The 21,141-nt window shown below is 40.7% G+C and overlaps 1 protein-coding gene across 1 annotated transcript; it reads left to right on the forward strand.

Annotated features, from left to right (window-relative positions):
• The first annotated feature begins 681 nt into the window (after nucleotides 1–681).
• rbm24b (RNA binding motif protein 24b) lies at nucleotides 682–20,465 on the forward strand. The gene is made up of 4 exons (XM_034174979.1): nucleotides 682–980; nucleotides 1,208–1,331; nucleotides 5,234–5,288; nucleotides 17,725–20,465. The coding sequence occupies exons 1-4, from the start codon at nucleotides 813–815 to the stop codon at nucleotides 18,086–18,088; spliced, it is 711 nt and encodes a 236-aa protein (XP_034030870.1). The 5' UTR covers nucleotides 682–812; the 3' UTR covers nucleotides 18,089–20,465.
• The last annotated feature ends 676 nt before the right edge of the window (nucleotides 20,466–21,141 follow it).

A 21,141-nucleotide genomic window follows, 5' to 3' on the forward strand; every position in this document is an offset into this window, starting at 1 on the left:
GGCATATTGTTTAGCAGGTGCGATTTATACTCCTGGCCTCCCCACTCCCCAATTCAAGGGGGTACCTATGCTTGTTCCCCATTTCGAGAATATAGCCCCTATCTAGGGAAAACCTTGGTCCTGTAATGTGTTATAAACTCCTAATTTTATTTTTTACTGGGGTCTGATGAAAAACTACCCCCTTTTTCGAAAATCTCAGGAGATGGTTTAAAAAGCAACCCCGACTTTCTCCGGAAAAATCTTCTCGAGACGAACGGTTAAAATGTACCCCCTTTTCCGAGTAAATCGGATGCGGCCCCTTATGTGTCTGGAGTGGGGGGGCCGAGTTTATACTAATGAAAATATGGTAACAGCCCCATATGAGCTTCGAAGCTGCTCTTCAGGAAACCTCTTGGTGACGTCTATATACAGTCTGTGCTGTATAACAAATATTTTGCTGAAACAGCTCGTATGACGCAACGGAGCCAAAAGAACCGGTTCTGCAAAATGAACTAAATTTACCACAAGAATATTCCCCTTAAAAAAAAACTTCCCAAAGTAAATATTTTATGTTGACTCATGTGAGCTTTATCAGAGCTGAAAAGGACTGATACCAGCTTAACATAATTCGTTTTGCGGGACTTTTTGTGTGAGATACGTCTTGGTTTTAGTGAGTATTTAGCGGCGTGTCGGTGTGGTTCTGGGTGGAGTTTCACTGTCACGGACTGACAGCCCTCCTGTGACAAACTAACAGGTGTCCTCGGACAGACACATGCCGGGGCCCCGCCGACACCAACACTTTCTTTGAGTCGCTCTGACTGTCGGCACAAACGATGCACTCGGCACAAAAAGACACAACTTTCACCAAGATCTTTGTGGGAGGTCTCCCGTATCACACCACCGACTCCAGTCTGAGGAAATACTTCGAAGTGTTTGGCGATATCGAAGAGGCTGTCGTCATCACTGATCGGCAGACCGGAAAATCCAGAGGTTATGGATTTGTAAGTAAACGCACGTGTATGTTTCGTCATCGAAACAAAATCGATCGATCCGCTCGATAAATTTAGAAGGAAGCTTTCTGAGGTGACAGCCAGGTTTAGCTGTAGCCAGAAGTGGGAGCAGGCTAATTAATGGATCTGGCCCACTTACTGAGCTGAACTTGTGGATCAGTGTGATCGAACGTCATAGAAAGTTCTGGAAAACGTGTAAACTCTGGTGTCATTCGTAGGTGACCATGGCAGACCGGGCCTCAGCTGACCGAGCCTGCAAGGATCCCAACCCCATTATAGACGGCAGGAAGGCCAATGTGAACCTGGCCTACCTGGGGGCCAAACCCCGGGTCATACAGCCAGGTGAGTGCAGGACTGCAGGTCGGATATTAAACTTAAGGGGCACTCAGAGGAGCGCAACAGTGCTCCAAGGCAGAGCTGGACGCACAGTATGCGAATCGGAAATAATCCAGAATTTGTTTATATCCGAATGCTGCTTCTGATACATCAATCTTAGATCCTCATTCCGACACCGGATTGTGCAGCACCATTCCAGAAATAGTAGTCAGCTTTGAAAGTGGGGAAAAAAAAAAAAAAAAGATTTGACCTATTTGGAAAATGCACAGAACAGATTTACCCCGACTCTTCAGCTGCATGTATGATTGTTTATTTATTAAAATATATTCCTTATTTCAATTTAACAGTTTGACCTTTCATTGGTTTAAGGTTGTTTTCACATTAGGTACGATTGCTTCGCACTGTGCCCGAGTACGGTTGCCCCTTTTCACACTGTAATGTTGTTCTGTACCCGAGTACATTGGGGTGTCAAAATCCAACCCCTCATCTGTGTTGTGACACCAGATTGTGCAGCACGTTCAAGAAATTGTAGTCAGATTTAAAAGTGCAAAAAAAAAAAAAGTGTGACCTAGTTTGGTAAATGCAGAGAACAGATTTACCCCAACTTTTCAGCTGCATGTACAGTAGTGTTCAGAATAATAGTAGTGCTATGTGACTAAAAAGATTAATCCAGGTTTTGAGTGTATTTCTTGTTACATGGGAAACAAGGTACCAGTAGATTCTCACAAATCCAACAAGACCAAGCATTCATGATATGCACACTCTTAAGGCTATGAAATTGGGCTATTAGTAAAAAAAAAAAAAAAAGTAGAAAAGGGGGTGTTCACAATAATAGTAGTGTGGCATTCAGTCAGTGAGTTCGTCAATTTTGTGGAACAAACAGGTGTGAATCAGGTGTTCCCTATTTTAGGATGAAGCCAGCACCTGTTGAACATGCTTTTCTCTTTGAAAGCCTGAGGAAAATGGGATGTTCAAGACATTGTTCAGAAGAACAGCGTAGTTTGATTAAAAAGTTGATTGGAGAGGGGAAAACGTATATGCACATGCAAAAAATTATAGGCTCTTCATCTACAATGATCTCCAGTCCTTTAAAATGGACAAAAAAAAACAGAGACGCTTGGAAGAAAATGGAAAACAACCATCAAAATGGATACAAGAATAACCAGAATGGCAAAGGCTCACCCACTGATCAGCTCCAGGATGATCAAAGACAGTCTGGAGTTACCTGTAAGTGCTGTGACAGTTAGCAGACGCCTGTGTGACGCTAATTTATTTGCAAGAATCCCCCGCAAAGTCCCTTTGTTAAATAAGACGTGCAGAAGAGGTTACAATTTGCCAAAGAACACATCAACTGGCCTAAAGAGAAATGGAGGAATATTTTGTGGACTGATGAGAGTAAAATTGTTCTTTTTGGGCCCAAGGGCCGCAGACAGTTTGTGAGATGACCCCCAAACTCTGAATTCAAGCCACAGTTCACAGTGAAGACTGAAGCATGGTGGTACAAGCATCATGATATGGGCATGTTTCTCCTACTGTGGTGTTGGGCCTATATATCGAATACCAGGTATCATGGATTTGTTTGGATATGTCAAAATACTTGAAGAGGTCATGTTGCCTTATGCTGAAGAGGACATGCCCTTGAAATGGGTGTTTTAACAAGACAGTGACCCCAAGCACACTAGTAAACGAGCAAAATCTTGATTCCAAACCAACTAAATTAATGCCTCGCAGATGTGAAGAAATCATGAAAAACTGTGGTTATACAACTAAAGACTAGTTTAGTGATTCACGGGATTGCTAAAAAAAAGCAGTTTGAACATAATAGTTTTGAGTTTGTAGCGTCAACAGCAGTTGTTACTATTATTGTGAACACCCCCTTTTCTACTTTTTTTTACTAATAGCCCAATTTCATAGCCTTAAGAGTGTGCATATCATGAATGCTTGGTCTTGTTGGATTTGTGAGAATCTACTGAATCTACTGGTACCTTGTTTCCCATGTAACAGTAAGAAATATATTCAAAACCTGGATTAATCTTTTTAGTCACATAGCACTACTATTATTCTGAACACTACTGTATGATTGTTTAGTTATTAAAATATATTCCTTATTTCAAACTGGTAGTTTGACTTTTCATTGGTTTAAGGGTGTTTTCATGGTTGCCCCCTTTCACACTGTAATGTTCTGTACCTGAGTACATTGGGGTGTCAAAATCCAACCCCTCCAATTTGTTTTGTAACACCTTGGGTAAGGGATGAAGTAGAGGAATGCCTCTTTGGGTTGAAATACAGTGGGGACCTTGTGTGCCCCGTGGGCACTACGGCAACCACGAACGTGAAACACCAACCCTGAACACAAGATGGCTAACGGGGGTTTGGTGAAACAAGATGTTCTTAATGGTAGCTCAGGCAGAGGAGGTGATAGGTTGTCACCCAACACCTGTGAAGGTGGATCAAGTCTGCAGCAGGCCATCAGACCCCAATCGTCTTGGATGTCCCAGCCATTAGACCAGACTAAGAATCTGTTGGCGTGCAATGACATTTCCATGTTAAACAAACCCACACACAGGCATCCCTAGATCAACCCTGGATATAGATAACCTATCTGGGAATTGATTAAGAGACTATCTTCCTTGTCACAGAGGGATTGCATCAACAACGATGACCCAAGTACACTTGGATCATCATATCTCATCATTATGAGACATTTGTTATGAACATACGCACAATGTAAAAAAATTAAAAAAAATCAGCTTTTGTTTCTCCCATCCATTTGTGACCGTTCGCTTTCGTCAGACCACATTTCCACAAAGCATTTAACTTCTTCAACAGAACCTTTCATTGCCACGTTTGAAACGCCTCACATAGTCATTGCCTCACAGCTTGAATATTAGTGAATATGCGAACCAAACCCAAGAACACATGAACTGAACTCAAACCCATCTTTTCAAGTGGACACTGGTACAGTCTGTTGGTCCGTGCTCGAGTATAGTACACAGTGTTCACATGACAGGACTCTGGTGTAAAGTGTGCTTTGATCTGGGACTGAGTCCTTGGTGTGAAAGCACCTTATGACAATGTGAACCTCTTTTTACCTGTGACATTTTGTTCCTGACTTTGTATTCTCGCAGAAAGCACTCAGACAGCAGATATTTAGATATACACTTTAGGCTAGCTAATGAATTTCTTCCTCCAATAACACCCTTTTTGTTTATCATCCAGGATTCTAAAATTCTAGAATGCTGAATTCTTTCTGAAAGAAAGTGAAAACAAAATGCTGGACCCAAATTATAGCTCTGAAATTCTTCACAAATTTTATAAAAATGCATCTGATTATTTTATACACAACCCAACAGGCAACAGTCGCGTCACTTGTCAACTGCATCAAGAGTTCCTCTTGGAATTTTGATGCAACTCAGTCATTGCACACATACAATAGTAAATGAACTGCATTTATGTAGCACTTTACATCTGCAAAAGATGTTCAAAGCGCTTTACACATCAGTGCCTCACATTCACCCCAGTGTCAGACTGCTGCCATACAAGGCGACCACTACACACCGGGAGCAACTAGGGGATTAAGCACCTTGCCCAAGGGCCCTTAGTGATTTTCCGGTTAGGCTGGGATTTGAACCGAGGATCCTCTGGTCTCAAGCCCAGCCACTAGACCATCACCTCCCCAGTGTCGAGGTTTAAAGTTTGGTGGTGGCAGCAGCAGCTTCTGTCTTGAAAGCCGTAGGACATGAATTAGGATAGAGGACCAAAATACACAAATACCCAACATAACCTTGGTTACTTCTGTTTTAAAAATGGTATCTCAACACTCTGCTCAAACAACTGTATTAGTAAAGCATCAAAATTTTTTTAACAAAATTCTAACGGCTATCCTTTTTTTTTTTTTTTTATTGTAGGATTTGCTTTTGGTGTACCTCAGATTCATCCAGCATTTATCCAGAGACCATATGGGTATGTTACACTACAGCAGTTACATTTCTTGAGCTAAATGTCTCTTATTGATTTAAAAGTAATTTTCTTTGAATAATTGATGCATTGTAGTAGTATATATATGATGTAAATGATTGTTATTGTTGTATACATGTTATGTGCCTCCATCAATTTAATCCTGAATGAGGACATGTGAGTGTTGATGTGTGCACCTCTGCGTGGCGTTGATTGTGAAGGAATTGATCCTCAGCCACCAACAGACTTGACTTCATGTTGTCTGTCTCTCTCTGATCTGACAGGCTCCGTAACGGTTAAAATAGCTGATGATGAAGGGACAGGATGGTTTGAGGAATAGCTGAGTCTGCGTTAAAGTGTTACCCGTATACATACGCAAAACAAACTGAAATGGTGATTAGATGCATGGAAGTCTTTTGTTTCCTTTTGTTTTCCCAGTTTTCCATAGTACTTAGATTGGTGTGTGCCTTGTTTTCAGTATGATGTGGTGTTCAGCTTAACTGTGTGCTTATTTCAATTTGCAGTGGGGGTGGGGGTTGGGGGGGATGCAACAGGAAGTTTTTGTGCGGATTTTGTGGGTTTTGACAGGTGATGATAACTCTGCCATGGGGTGGTGATTCTTTTTCTTCTTAATGACTGATCGTGCTTTATTAGCCTGTGATTTATTCTATTATAGTTTTCTAGCTAACACGATGATCGTGTTTTGTTGTCAAAAGGGGGCTGTCGATCACCATGTGTTCATCTCAAAATCTATCCCCTGCAACAAAACAAACACTGCATGTGGGAGTTCCTTTTCTGTGCCTTACCCATGATGTTGTGTTGGGTGTTTTGTTTGTTTGTTTTGGGGGGGAGTTCTGTAATTAACCCTTCTGTTTCACCTGTACCTTAAACAGCTCGCACACCTGTTTGAGTTAGGTGGCGACTTGGCACTAGTCATGAATGGCTCGGGGGTTAACTGTATCACTTTTTAACATGTTGAAAATTGGCTCCCGGCAGTCCTGGTTGCCTTGGCTTGACCTGTGCACAGCTCGGTGTAGACTCGGGGCAACTCATCATCAATTTTTCATGGTGAGTACAGATAGAGCTATCATGAGATGAGTACGAGTTCACCCAGGATGTCCACCAAGTTCTCCTTGAGTCACGCCGAGGTGCGCCAGGACTGTTCTGGACTGTCCTGAGTTGAGTGCAGGCTGAACTGAGGTGGTTGGGAGGTTAACCAAGTTCCAGAAAGCTCTGTAACTTTTTTTTTTTTTTTTTTAACGTATCCCAAGTGCTCAACCTGCCCAGGAGGACTCTGCGGCCAGGTGAGAGCTGTGCGAGGAAATAATCTGAGGTGTAACTCGATCTGAAACAGTGTCCAACTTGGTCAAGTGTGAGAGTTGCTTTATATCTACGCCAGGCTTAACTTTTTTTGTTGTTGTTGTTAAATGAAACAAATAATTCTGATTGCAATTAAAGACAATAACAAGCAAGTGCTCAAGTCGAACATAAACATAAAACTGCACATATGAATTATTGTCCCCACTGAGACACGATGAGCACGAATCCTTTTAAAAACCTGTGTGCACAGTGTAGGTTATTTCCCAATTTGTTATTACAGATGCCCTCATAAGTTTGCAGACAGCCGCTCATCTTTTAAATATAGACGTGTTCTCTGCACTGCAGCGTGGAGACAGAGATCTTCGCCACTGTCTCAGGCAGCAGCTGTCGGCTACAGTGATCTCCTCTGCCTCTCAAATTCAGATGGAAAATAGGAGTCAGTCAGCAGTGCTGTTAATAATGTATGGTGCAGACGGGGCTGCTCGGCTGTGCACAACAGGTGGGCCCAGACGTGCCCGTGAAGGCTTTTGGTTCTGTGCTGGGATTACCCATGTGTCCTGGTGATTTACAAGGCCCCTTTATTTAGCACCACCACAAAATGTTCACCCCATCTCCGTCAAGAATACGGCAGCCCACGCCGGGCACAGGAACATTTAATTATTAAATGAGGCCTGCTGTGACGAAAAGGCAGGTCGGCTGTAATCAAATTACAGAGACACTCATCGTGTTTAACAGAAGTGTCTCATTTATATTTTTAACTGCTACATTGGTTAAAAGAGTATCAGTGAATAAATGTCAAATTCTAGAAGGTGACGGTGGAGCGACACCGGGAGCCACGTGTGACTGAAAGAGATCAGCTTGTCCTCTAAAGTTGACAAGAGCAGCAAAAATAGCACGCCGCCCTCCAGCCTCCCCTGTCAGTCAAGTTGGCATGCCGATGTTTGTGTGGGGGTGTGTGAGTCTATGCTGGGGGAGGGGACAATTGTCTATGAAGTCAGAAGTTTGACCTTTGCCCCTGATATATTTACAGAGTGACTGCAACATAAATAAAAATGGGGACAGACTTACCCAGATACACAGTCATGTCTATGCAGAGTCTAACGCCCCCTGGCTTTTAATTTTTTGTTGTTGTTTTAAGATGACAAATCTAAAGCCAAGAAAGGGAGAAAAGTTGTTTCCTTGTACAATAATTTCAACATCACTCTTAATTCTCAAAGTGAAAACAAATTTCTACTTCGTCTAATTTAAATCTACTACATCTGGTGTACATTTAATAAAAAAAAAAATATATGCAAAATAGCAAATTTTATAATTGCATACATTCTGTAATATGACACTGCTAAAGTGTCTCTCTCTCTCTCTCTCTCTCTCTCTTTTTTGTAGCCAGTTGGCTTTAAAAGTAACATAATTAGTGAAATGCAGATCTGGAAGGTCCAAATTGTGATGGGGTGAAGCCTACAGAATGAGGACAGAATGCTCCGAGCAAAAAAACAAAACACAAGACAGAGGATGGTACAAGAAACATTCAAAGCCACTTTATATCCTTCTGGATTCAGTTAAACATTTTTTAAAGAAAGGAAATGTGCATGACAGTATGTTAAATCTAAGAACACCCATCCTCAAAAAGTAATTAACCACGCACAAAGGAGTCCCGTGAGGGAAGCCACAAAGACATGCCTACTCTAAAAGGGTTAAAAGCTTCACTTGCTGGGATTTGAAAGACTGTTCAGTCAACCTGTTGCTTCACCAGTAACAGCTTTGTGGCCAAGAAAAACCTATTGTTTTACAAAAAAAGTGAAAATTAGGCTCAAGTTTCCCAAATGACATGTGGGTGACAGGGAACAGCTGGCAGGTCTTTTTTTGGGCAAGAGATGAAATCCCACATTTGCCACATTTGGTGTAAGCTTCTACACATGACAGCTCCCTGACTGTGAAGCTCGGTGGTGGCAGCATCACCATGCCTCTGTGCTGAAGGCTCTGGAAATTTTGTTCAGACTGAAGGTAACATGAATACAGTAAAATACACACAAATTGTGGACGAAACCAGATTCAGCAGGCAAGAAAGCTTCGACTTGAATAACTTAGACTGAAATTTCTTTCTTTCTTTAATATTTATTTCATTCATTTAAAAGAAAAACAGAAAACAAAGCACCACAATACCAGAATGAAAAGGAGCAGAAAGAAGAACAAGTCTTATGATTTCTGCCCCTTTTAACAATACAATCTTTCAATATCCAGCATCATAGTCAACATTATTTAACAGATTGCATTTCTTTAACTTGTCACATACCACTGACCCATTTCATAACTATGACCATTAATTAATAGATTACATCTCTGACAGGTTATATTTAAACTTAAGACACTCCAAACATTATTAACAGTTTACCTTTTTTTTTTTACTTTCTTGCAGCCCACTGGCTTATTTCATAGTTTCATACTTACTTAATACATCTAATTTAATATGTTTTTTTAAATAATTTAAGCAACCTTAATTCTTTAATTTCTTTATTAAGATTGTTCCATAATTTGACACCATTTACTGCAATACTCCTTTCCTTTACTTTGGTTCTAAATCTTGTTTTTTTTTATAAAGACTTCTATTCCTTTCAATTTATAACTACTTACTCTTTTTTCAAACATATTTTGAATGTTTGTTGATAAAGTATTTTTTATTAACTTGGTACATTGTAATATTTTCAAATCGACTAAATCATGAAATTTAAGTACCCTATACTTAATAAACAATGGATTAGATGGATCTCTAAAACCACTGTTACTAATCACTTTTAAAGCTCTTTTCTACAAAATAAAGGTTGTATATAGGTTGTATATGTGGATCCCCAGATTTCTACACAATAAGGTAAATATGGGACAATCAATGAATTGTACAATGGTAATAAACCATAACTATTTAATGAATATTTTACTTTATGCAAAACAGCAATGGCTTTCGCTATTTTTCCTTTTATGTAATTTATGTGTAACTTCCATGTAAGATCTTCATCAATCATGACTCCTAAAATTTTTTCTTTTACCCTTTGTATATCATTCCATCTATTTGTAATGACACATTATTTTTTTTCGCTCTATCATTAAACAATATAAAATTTGTCTTATTAATATTTAGTGACAATCTGTTTATATCAAACCAATGTTTGATAGAATATAAATTGATATAATATAAATTCAAATAATTGTTATTGTTTAATGTTATGAATTTAATTTTGATCACATTTTTATATTTATTGCTTTGACATTAATGAAGCTTTTTTTATTTATATGGTGTAAAGCAAAATTTTCAAATTTTATTTCATTAAATTAAACAACTTAAAAAATGCATAAACTGAAGGAGATTAGTATTTTATGTCTGCATTATATGCTGGCATTCAGTCTTCAGATGTCTTTTTTTTCATATTTTGTTGTGTTGCAGTCTTATACTTTAATTTTTTTGTTTGTTTTTGTCATCAGCCAACATTTAGATGACAAATTGAAACAGAAATTTAGACATTTAACAAGTAAGTAAGTCCCTTTGGCTGCTCTCTTGTTTTCTCTCGCGGTCGCCACAGCAGATCCAAGCTACTGCATGTTGATTTGGCACAAGTTTTACACTGGATGCCCTTCCTGACACAACCCCACACTACATGGAGAAATGTAGCAGGAGTGGGGTTTGAACTGGGAAACTTCCGCACTGAAACCAAACTCACTAACCACTTGGCCACCACCTCTAGAAATTTAGACATTTCAATTTATTTCATTTATATTGCGCCAAATCACAACAAAGTTGCCCCAGAGGCTTCACACAAGTAAGATCTAATCTTACCAACCCCAAGAGGAAGCACAGAGGTGACAGTGGTAAGGAAAAACTCCCTCTGATGATTTGAGGAAGAAACCTCAAGCAGACCAGACTCAAAGGAGTGACCCTCTGCTTGGGCCATGCTACAGACACAATTGACTAAACAATTTACAACATATAACGATTAAAAAAAAACAAAAAAACATTCCACTAACACAGTGTTTCACATCGTAATAGAGAGGTGACCAAGAGCCTCAGAGAACCTACGTAACTGGAGATGTGGGAACATGGAGAAGAACAGCCATCACTACACTGATGGTGGCTTTATAGCACAGTGGCCAGACAGAAGTCTCTACTCACTGAAATACACAATTTGTTCCATTTACAAATAAATAAATTAAGGCCATTTCACATGGGACTCTTCATGTTTTATTTATTTATTTATTTTGCCGTTTTTCACTGGCTCCCGTCTTGATGATCTGTTGGGGAGTTCCCTTTATTTCATGACTTGATTTTTTTTTTTTTTTTGCTTTGACACAAATTAACTTGGTGTGCTTTAAAGAGGCACCCTGGTATTTTCAATCAAGGCTCTGTTATTAAGGCCTATAGGTTCAGCTTTAACGTGGAACAAAAATGAGGGCAGTCCATCCAGTATTGAGTTAGAAATCTAACATGGTCACAGGCTAAACAGCTGTACAGTGAGGTCTTTAGCTTGTCCCATACACTTAAAAAGTAAGCTGCTTCCTCGTACAGATGAATAAGGATGCATGTCATGTGATGTGACTGGTAGCATGCAAAAGATTCCTACAGAGGTACACATATGCATGTTTACCTCAGTAAATTTAAAGAAACTTTTTTTAACATGACTGATTAAACAGATAGAGGCTTGCCTTAGCCTTTTTTCTGTTTGGTACTGCTGCTGTTCACTAAATTCCTACAGGTTGATTGTTGATGAGAGGCACATTCCTCTGCTTACAACATGAAGGAGTGATACGCACCTCTGGAGGGATCATCCCCATGCTCCCAGACACGCATGACATTTTCGCAGATCCACTGGTTCACACCAGTTTACTCTGAGGATTTGAGCTTGCCCTATAGGCTTAAAATGTAGAGCTGTTTAGCCTGTGGCAATGTCAGGATTCAATACAGTGGAGCCCAATCGATGCATCAGTTGATTTATAATATCAGCTGATATGAGCCTTTTGCTAACACATCAGTATTCATATTATTTTTGCAGATATGAAATTTTATTTTACCAAATAAATGATGCAGAAAAACACTTTGGCTGTTGGAAAATGTGCTCCATACCTTGTCCTGCATAGGGTGCTCTGACAGCATTGTTTATAATTCTCTGAAGCATGGTTTGGACACCATCACCCCTTGGTCACATTAACATCAAAATATAGACCCAAAACAACAAGCTGCCCTTCACTTTTGACCAGAGTGGGTATTTTACAGCAACAAGAGACAAGGAGTTGCTATGCCGCCAGCTAAGTGGGCCCAAAATAAGCATGTTGGATGGTTGGTTGTTATATGTATAGTTCATCTCATCTTCAATTGCTTTTCTGCGACTGGGTTGTGGGGGTAACAGCTCCAGTAGGGGACTCTAAATTTCTCATTCCCAGGCCACATTTATCACCGCTTTATGGTGGATCTCGAGGTGTTCCAGGCCAGTGTGGAGATATAAACTCTCCATGTAGTCCTGCGTCTTTCCTGGGGTCTCTTCCCAGCTGGACGTGCCTGGAACGCCTCCCTAGAGAGGTACCCAGGAGGCATCCTTACCAGATGCCCGAACCACCTCAGCTGGCGCCTCTCAACACAAAGGAGCAATGGCTCTACTCAAGTTCCTGACAAAATGACTGATCTTCTCACCCTGTCTCTAAGAGAGACACCAGCCACCTTTCTAAGGAAGCCCATTTTGGCCACTTGCACTTGCGGTCTAGTTCTTTCAGTCCCGACTCAACCCTCATGACCATAGGTGAGAGTAGGAACGAAGATTGACCGGTAGATTGAGAGTTTCACCTTTTGGCTCAACTCCCTTTTCGTTACAACAGTACGGTAAAGCAAATGCAATATTGTCCCTGCTGCACCAGTTCTCCAGCCAATCGTGCACTCTATTGTCTCGTCACTCTTGAACAAGATCCCGAGGTACTTGAACTCCTTCACTTGGGGCAAGACCTCATTCCCTTCCCAGAGTAGGCAGTCCATCAGTTTCCTGCTGAGAATCATGGCATCAAATTTATAGGAGCTGATCCTCATCCCAGCTGCTTCACACTTGGCTGTGAACCGACCCAGTGAGTGCTGGAGGTCACAGGCCGGTGATGCTAACAGGACCACATCATCAGGCAGAAAGTGGTGGGCTTGAGACCAGAGGATCCTTGGTTCAAATCCCAGCCTGACCAGAAAATCACTAAGGGCCCTTGGGCAAGGTCCTTAATCCCCTAGTTGCTCCCGGTGTGTAGTGAGCGCCTTGTATGGCAGCACCCTGACATCAGGGTGAATGTGAGGCAGTATTGTAAAGTGCTTTGAGTGTCTGATGCAGATAGAAAAGCGCTATATAAATGCAGTCCATTTACCACCTCCCCCCCCCACTACGCCTCAATATCCTGTCCATGAATATCACCAACAGCATTGTAACAAGGTGCAGCCCTGGCAGAGGCCAACCTACATCAGAAACAAGTCCGACTTACTGTCGAGTACAGAGATTGGATGGCCCTGAGAAGGGACCCCCTCACTCCATACTCCCACAGCACCTTCCACAGCATATCCTGGGGTACCCGACCATACCCTTCTCCAAGTCCACAAAACGTATGTAGACTGGATGGGCATACTCCCAGGCTGCCTCCAGGATCCTTGTGAGAGTGCAGAACTGGTTAGTTGTTTCATGGCCAAAAAGGAACTTGCATTGTTCCTCTTCAATCTGAGGGTCAACTGTCGGCCGACCCTCTTTTTCAGCCCCCTGGAGTAGACTTTACCAGGGAGGCTGAGTAGTGTGATGCCCCTGTAGTTGGCACACACTCTCTGTTCCCCTTTATTAAATATAGAGACCACCACCACAGTTTGCCACTCCATTGGCACTGCCTCAGTCTTCCATGCAGTGTTGAAGAGACTGTCTCATCCAAGACAGTCCCTCCACAGCCTTCAGCATTTCTGCATGGATCAACCCCCGGGGCCTTGACATTGCAGAGTTGTTTGACTACCTTAGTGACTTCCACCAGGAAAATTGATGATGATTCCTCATCAGCTTCCAGCTCTGCCCCTACTATAGAGGGCGCTCCAGTTTGATGCAAGGTTCCTCAAAGTGTTCCTTCCAGCGGTGGATTACCTTCTCACTTGAGGTCAGCAGAGTCCCATCCTTACTGTATACAACTTGGATGTTCCCCTTTTCCTCTCATGAGGTGCTGCATGGTACTCCAGAAGCACCTTGGTGCAGACCGAAAGTCCTTCTCCATTGTTGCTCTGAACTCCTCCCACATCCGCTGCTTTGCCTCCCCCACAACAGAGGCTGCTGCCTTTCTGGCCTGTCGGTACTTTGTAACTGCCTCCAGAGTCCTCCGTGATAACATATCTCGGAAATACTCCTTCAGTTTGACGGCTTCCCTGACCACAGGTGTTCACCACAGTATTCGAGGGTTATGGCCCCTTGAAATACCAAAGATTTTCAGTCCACAGCTCTTTGCTGCAGCTTCAGATCCAGATGGTGATCAGTTGACAGCTCTGCCCCCTCTTCACCAAAGTGTCTAGAACATGCGGCCTCACATCAGATGATCCGATTACAAAATCAATCATTGACCTTTGGCCTAGGGTGCTCTGGTACCGTGTACACTTATGAGCATCCTTATGTTTGAACATGGTGTTTGTTGTGGACAGTCCATGACTAGCACATAAGTCCAACAACAATCAACTGCTCAAGTTTAGATCCAATCACACCTCTCCAGGTTTCATGTTTAAACTGTAAAACATCAGTTCTCAATTACATTTCTTTGTCATTAGGGTTTGTTAATGAAATGTTCGGAATCATTACCATCTTGTGTGAATTGGTGTCTTTTTTTTTTTTTTTTATCTGTAATAAGTGTATCATATCTGCCCCCCCCCCCCCCCCCCCCCCCCCCAAAAAAAAATATCCCCATGAGTTAGGCTCTACAATAAGGACCAATTATGTATTTATTTATTTGTGCCGACTGAAAAATATGGATTGGAGGGGGGAAAAAAATCCAGACGTTCCGCTTTATTTCATTTAGAACAGGTGGACTACAAACCAGGTGTAGAAACGAGAAAGTGTGCACGGAGAGTGCAACATTCTGCCAGTGTATGAAACAAAACATTGAGATTTATCAAATCAGGTCTTTGTGATGTCAGAGAGAGAGAGAGAATGGAGAAACTCTTGCAAATAAAAGTACAGTCAAAAGAAAAAAATATTTTGCGAGAGCTTTGAATCACCACCAAAATATGCTCATCTTTTTTGTTGTGATTTCAACATCTCTCTGCAAAATTTCATTATATTCCAAAATTCATCTTTTTTTGAGTTTTGCCATCAACTGACTTCCTTCCTGTGTTGGTTGGTGGAGGTAATGACTTTCAGTAGATTAGAAAGCACCTGGTTAATTTCTATTCCTACAGCAAACAAAGGGTCTGATGTTGCTCAGATGTTTATATTCTTCCACAGTTAATTTCTGAATCTGTTTTGTTAAAAGTGAAAATGAACAGGGGACTCTGCAGCACCAAATGTACCTGTACACACACTTTTTTTTTTTTTTTGCATTGGTGAACCTTTTTATTAGCTGCTCTGTTTCACAGGCAGCGGTGTCGTCGACTGAACGGTCCCCTCTAAAAATTGGTCCGCCCTGCCTTCACTGTACATGCGTCATTTCAGAACGTCAGCAGCATCATTTCTGAGCGTCTGCAGCGGTTCTGCTTCGAACTGCACTCCAGTCATCATCCAGTTCAGCGACAGATATCTGAAGCTTTTGTGCAACAATCATTTCTGCATAAATTCAGCATTATTACATCATAAAAGATGGAGGAAGCGATCAGCGTGCCACAGCAGCGCGTCTGAGTCTGTCATTTCAGAGCGTCAGTAGCGACTAGGGATGGGTATCGAGAACCGGTTCCTTTAGGGTATCGTTAAGAAATGATTCGATCCACCGACATCAATAAGCTTTTTGCTTAACGATTCCCTTACCGCTCCTTCAGAGTGGCTGTTGTTTTGGGGGGTGTTTGTCAGGAAAATAATTTCTCTACATTGATTACAGACCTGCAGCGGGTCTGTAATCAATCTACGATTCCTGGATTCATTGTTTTATTTTGCTTTATCCTAAACCCTGAAGAGCATATGTCTGTGAGTAATATTTAATATTTTTATGTTAAACGACCTGTTATGGTCTTCTGAAACAGTTGATGTATTTTATAACTTAAACGGGACCGATGCTAACGCGTTAGCATGTCTATGGCGTTTTCAATGTTAAAGTTAACATTAAGCTGTTCGCATCAGCACGTTTGTGTTTGTTTTCTGTATAATTAATGGCTCAGCATTCGTTGTCGTAAAAGAGTGAAATTGTAATTTTTTTAAATTTATTTTTATTCATATATTAATAATAATAGTCTACATAATAGACAATAATAGTCAATTATAATAGACTAATAATGTTACAGTACAATTTTAGAGAGAGACAAAGAACCTAATGAAACAAAACACAACAGAAAAGATAAAACCATCTAACAATGAAAATAAATAAATACATATAGAAATAAAGAAGTGTTTCCTGTGAACACCTAGTGACTCTTACTCCTCGAATTCATCCCTGTTTTATTTAAGTTGAATGATGACTTGTTTCGGTCAAACCATATTTTCAATTTGTTAATTTCTTCAGTGATTTCCTCCAGAACTTTCTGCCAAGCTAGAAAACTGCTGCATCCTAGTAAGAGCAGAATACTACTGGAATGAATTTGAATAAGGAAAGTTGGGTAGTTTATAGTTTATTGTCTGGAATAGTCCCAGATTACATTTCAGAGCTTCTAGAATTGAAACATTTCCATGTAGGTGGTGTTGGGGGTAATTTTGGGTTTCATCTTTTTTGTTTTTCACCACTTCATCCCTGAATATGTCAATTGTGACTCACTCCTCCATTCTGTTCACACAGCTCCAAACGCTGTGCGGCTCTCTGCCGAGTCAAGTTAGAATGATAGTCCAGTTGGAATTAATAAATTTAAGGCGAAACGCCATTTAAATCAAATGACACCTCTTTCCAAACATTGTAATACAAACAAACTGCAATCAAACAAAATGGTTTTTCCTCCCAAAACTAGACATCCTGCGCTGATGTGCAGCAGCCAGCTGAACTCAGCTCAGAGGTATGGAGAGACATTCATGCCAAAATGTCTGAAAGGAAATGCTTTTGACAAAAACTACAGATTTTATTTTTATTTATGTCCAGAGATCAAGGATCTAGTGACCAATTTAAAATGTTGACATAGAAAACCTGTAAAGCCTACTTTTAGTACACAGAAAATTCACAAGAGGAATTGATAAGGAATCGGGTTGATAAGTGGAATCGATAATCGCATCTATCGATAAAATCTTAACAATACCCATCCCTAGTAGCGACTCGCCGATTATCACCTCGTTTCTGCTTAAAACGGACTTGAGAATGATTTAAGATGTTTTACTTTGTCATCTGATGGCTAATAATCACATTATTCCCTTTGATCACTGTGGAGAATCAGACTCCGATGTGCTGTTGTGGTCCAAAGTGACGCATTCGTAGTGAAGGCGGGGCGGACCAATTTTTAAAGGGGACCATTTGGTCGGCAACACTGGCTCTTTATTTTATTTATTTATTTTTGATGTTTGTGTTTAAGGACTTATTAACACGTGTGGGCATGCCTATATCTGCGGTGTTGATGTGACAGTACTGTGGACAGTGTTCACTTCTTTTCTTGACTTGTTGTGGAGTTGTGCGATGAGCTCGCCTTTTGTCACAAACAGTTGTCCATTACATCGGTTGTGGGGCAGAGGCTGTGTCTCCTTTTAATGCCACACTTTGTTTCAAACTCAGGTGCTTTTTTTTTTTTTTTTTTAATTAAAAGCTTCGCTTGTCTTTCTTTGTGGTTTTGCTGCTTCCTTAACTTTTAATTTATAGGTAGGGTTTTTTTTTTTTTTTCTTCAGTTGTTAATGAATGGATTTGCTGTGTTGAACTGAGGACTGGATTGATTTTTATTTATGGCACTTGCTTTTCAGTTTTCCAGAAATTAGTGCCAGTACGGCCGACGATTGGTGGCCGCTCAGGTTTGACACTGTGCGTGCGTGTGTGTGTGTTGTCCTATAGGATACCGGCCCACTACGTTTACCCACAGGCCTTTGTCCAGCCTAGTGTGGTCATCCCTCACGTGCAACCTTCTGCTACCACACCTACGGCTGCGGCTGCCACGTCTCCGTACCTGGACTATACTGGAGCAGCATACGCTCAGTACACTGCGGCGGCCGCCACAGCTGCAGCAGCTGCCGCCTACGAGCAGTATCCATACGCGGCCTCCCCAGCACCAGCGGGCTACATGGCTACAGCGGGGTACGGCTATGCCGTCCAGCAGCCGCTTGCCACCGCCGCCACCCCAGGAGCTGCCGCTGCCGCTGCTGCTGCGGCCTTCAGCCAGTACCAACCTCAGCAGCTCCAGACCGATCGAATGCAGTGAGAATGTGAAAACTGCTTTATAGGAGGGAAGCTGGGAAGTCTGTATCCTCCCACCAAGCTGTATAGTAAGGGAATGAGCCTCTCCATCAAAGAGCATGACAAAAACCACGGGAGATGTGGCGGCACATGCAGAGTTACTGTACGTTACGTTTTATTCAAGTGAGATCAGTATTTTTCCACTGTTGAATATGTATGAATATTTAATATTTATTCTGCAGGGTAATGTCAAATAATAATTCAAGTATACTCTGAACCTCATATCAGCCATTGCTGGAATTGTGCATATGGCATATGCGCGCACACACACACACTTGCAGTCAATAGCATACAGAAGACAGGTCCATAAGTATTTGGACAGTTATGCAGTTTTGGTAATTTTGCCCTTTAGTTGAAATGGAACAGTCAAGATGTACTTGTAATGTGGACTGCTAGTTTTAATTTGAGGTTTAAAAACTATTGCAGTAACCATTTTGGAATTAAGACAGTTTTAATAAACAGTCCCTCTTTTTTGCAGAGACCATAACTCATGGGAGAAATTATTGTTTTTATTATAAATCATCACTTTCTTAGGCAGCTTTCTTTTAGACCAGTCAGGAGATGGATACATTAACACTTTCAAGTCATGAATATGTCTTGGACTTCATTTATGTCTCGTCCAGAAAAAAACAGTGGTAAATCTGTTCTGCTGAAAGTGATTAGTGAGGGAAGCCACTAAGATGTAAGAACTCTGGCATTATAGGCTTCATTATTAAAGATTTTAATACAAGAAAACTGATCAAATCTAGGATTGTGTCTCCGATTTGCCTTCAGTGAAACTGTTGCTAAAATGTCCCATCTTTTTAAGAAAGTTCTTTCCTGTGATGCTGTATAAATGATACCGCAACGCATCTTATCCAATCACAGCCACAGAAGCCTATAAGTCCTTCAGTATCGTCATGGATGTCCTGATGGCTTCACTGACTAGTTTCCTTGCACATCACTCAGATTTTGATAAATGCGTACTTGAGACAGATTTACCACACAGTATCAAAGTGTTCATATCCCTTAATAATTGATGTAAATGAAGTCTGAGACATATTCAGTGACTTGAAGATGTTCATGTATCCATCCCCTGACTTGTCTAAAGAAAAATGATTCTATAGCTGATAATTTCTATTAATTTTACATTTGAGTTTGTCCAATTATAGGCTAAACATATTTGCACTATGTAGACAAATGTCTTTAATTCCAATTGGTTGCTGTGGTGTTTTTTAAGCCTCTTCAGTTGAATCTAATAGTCTACACTATCTTATCTTGCTTCATCTCATCTCTATTTTGATGGTGTACAAAACAAAATTATGAAAAGTGTGGCGTGGTCCATAACACTTAAATACTTGACTGTATATGCTTTTATGATCAGCACCCCCCCCCCCCCCCCCCCCAACCGCCCCATTGCCACCACTTTGAATACAAAAGAAGAAAGTTGATCATGGCGGATAAAATTTTGTTTGGCAGCAGCAGTGGTTCTCCGGATACCCCCCCCCCCCCCCCCCCAAAAAAAATCACATTTCTAAAACTTAATGGTGAGTGATGCTGAAAGCGTCATCCCCACCAGCACATCTCAAACTGATCTCTGATCAGACCAGTAATTTGGCAACGCTATGCAATCATAAAGGGAAAAACTTTTTTTTTTCTTTTTTTTGGGGGGGATTTCTTTTTTTACTATCATTCTCATTATTTAGTGTATAATTTGTGTTGTGAAATAGATTAGTCACTTTTCTAGTTAATGTTGTTTTTGTTTGTTTGTTTTTTAGCAGTAGATGATAGAAAATGTTGACGCTGGTTGAAGCACTCGTTTAATCTTCCCTTTAAACTGCATCTCGACTAAGTTGAAGGGGAGAGGCATCGTTGAATGTGAATCTCTTTCTTTGTCATTATGTGCCTTTAAATTATTATATTTATGTATTTATTATGCAGCCTTACAACACCAATAATAAAAAAAACAACCCTTTTATTGCGTGTGTTAGTGTAGAATGTATGGTAAACTGTAAGATGTTGCGATGTGTTTCCAAGGGCCGCATACTTACGGGATGAGGTTAAAAGTGGGCCTGAAGTGGTAAAGAACAAAACATAAGCAAAAAAGTACCGACAAGTTCAAAAACATCCTTTTTGTTTTTCATGCTAAAATTTGTTTTCAAATCTTTTAATGTTGCTTTTTATACTTGACCGGTTTGATAAACGTGAGCGCTGTTGGCGTTTTAAAACCTCATGTGACGTCTTTTTAGACGCCTGGTGTTTTCTAATGCAAGGACGTTGTTAATTTCACCTTTCATTTTGTTCTGCATGACTAAAAATAATGTGAACATTTAATACGTGAAATAAAAGGAATTTTACCTTCACTTTTTTGTGCCTCTGTGCTCATGAATGTTGGATTGCTCATATATTTGCAACTAATAACTGTATATTTTAGGATGGTTGCAGTTGTGGACAAGGAGTACAAAATATTTTTTTCCCTGTTTATTTTGTAGCATGTAAAAATCTAATCTATTCATCTGGAGCGGCTTGAAAAGCATCCTCCTCCTCCTCAGCAGACCCAGACCTCAGTAGATTTGCCAGCAACTGCAAGCTGATCTGCACTTGAAGAACTGCCGGACACTTTTTAACGCTTCTGCTTACACTATAAAACCTTTCACGTAATCCCTCCTCTTTATTCTTCCAAACGTAAAGCAACAGGGTGGAGGATTTAATGCCACCTAGTGGTGAGGTTACAGATTGCATTATGCTGTTACCGGTCACAATTTTATTTCCCTTCACGTTTTTTGAGTCTTTGTCAACAAATTTATGCTCCCTAACCTTCTCTTCTGATAACCAAGGTGTATGATCCTCTGTAACCCAGAAAGAAAGGTTCGCAAACAATGACGCCATTTCAAATCTTCATGGTGAAACTCAAACGTAACATTTATTTTAACAAATATAAGCACAAAATCACAAATGCAAAAAAGCAGCATTAGCTTGAAGACTACCTGCATTCATTTACTAGGCATAGACGACCTGTTTGAGCTGAGGAATTCACCT

The sequence above is a fragment of the Thalassophryne amazonica genome, chromosome 7 (genome assembly GCF_902500255.1).
Source record: "Thalassophryne amazonica chromosome 7, fThaAma1.1, whole genome shotgun sequence".
Taxonomy (NCBI): Eukaryota; Metazoa; Chordata; class Actinopteri; order Batrachoidiformes; family Batrachoididae; genus Thalassophryne; species Thalassophryne amazonica.

What these genes read in the sequence shown, in the direction of transcription:
- rbm24b (XM_034174979.1), top strand. Translation starts at nt 813, where the DNA reads ATGCACTCGGCACAAAAAGACACAACTTTCACCAAGATCTTTGTGGGA. An exon ending in AATCCAGAGGTTATGGATTT is followed by an intron (nt 981 to 1,207) that starts GTAAGTAAACGC and finishes TGTCATTCGTAG; the next exon opens with GTGACCATGGCAGACCGGGC. An exon ending in TTTATCCAGAGACCATATGG is followed by an intron (nt 5,289 to 17,724) that starts GTATGTTACACT and finishes GTTGTCCTATAG; the next exon opens with GATACCGGCCCACTACGTTT.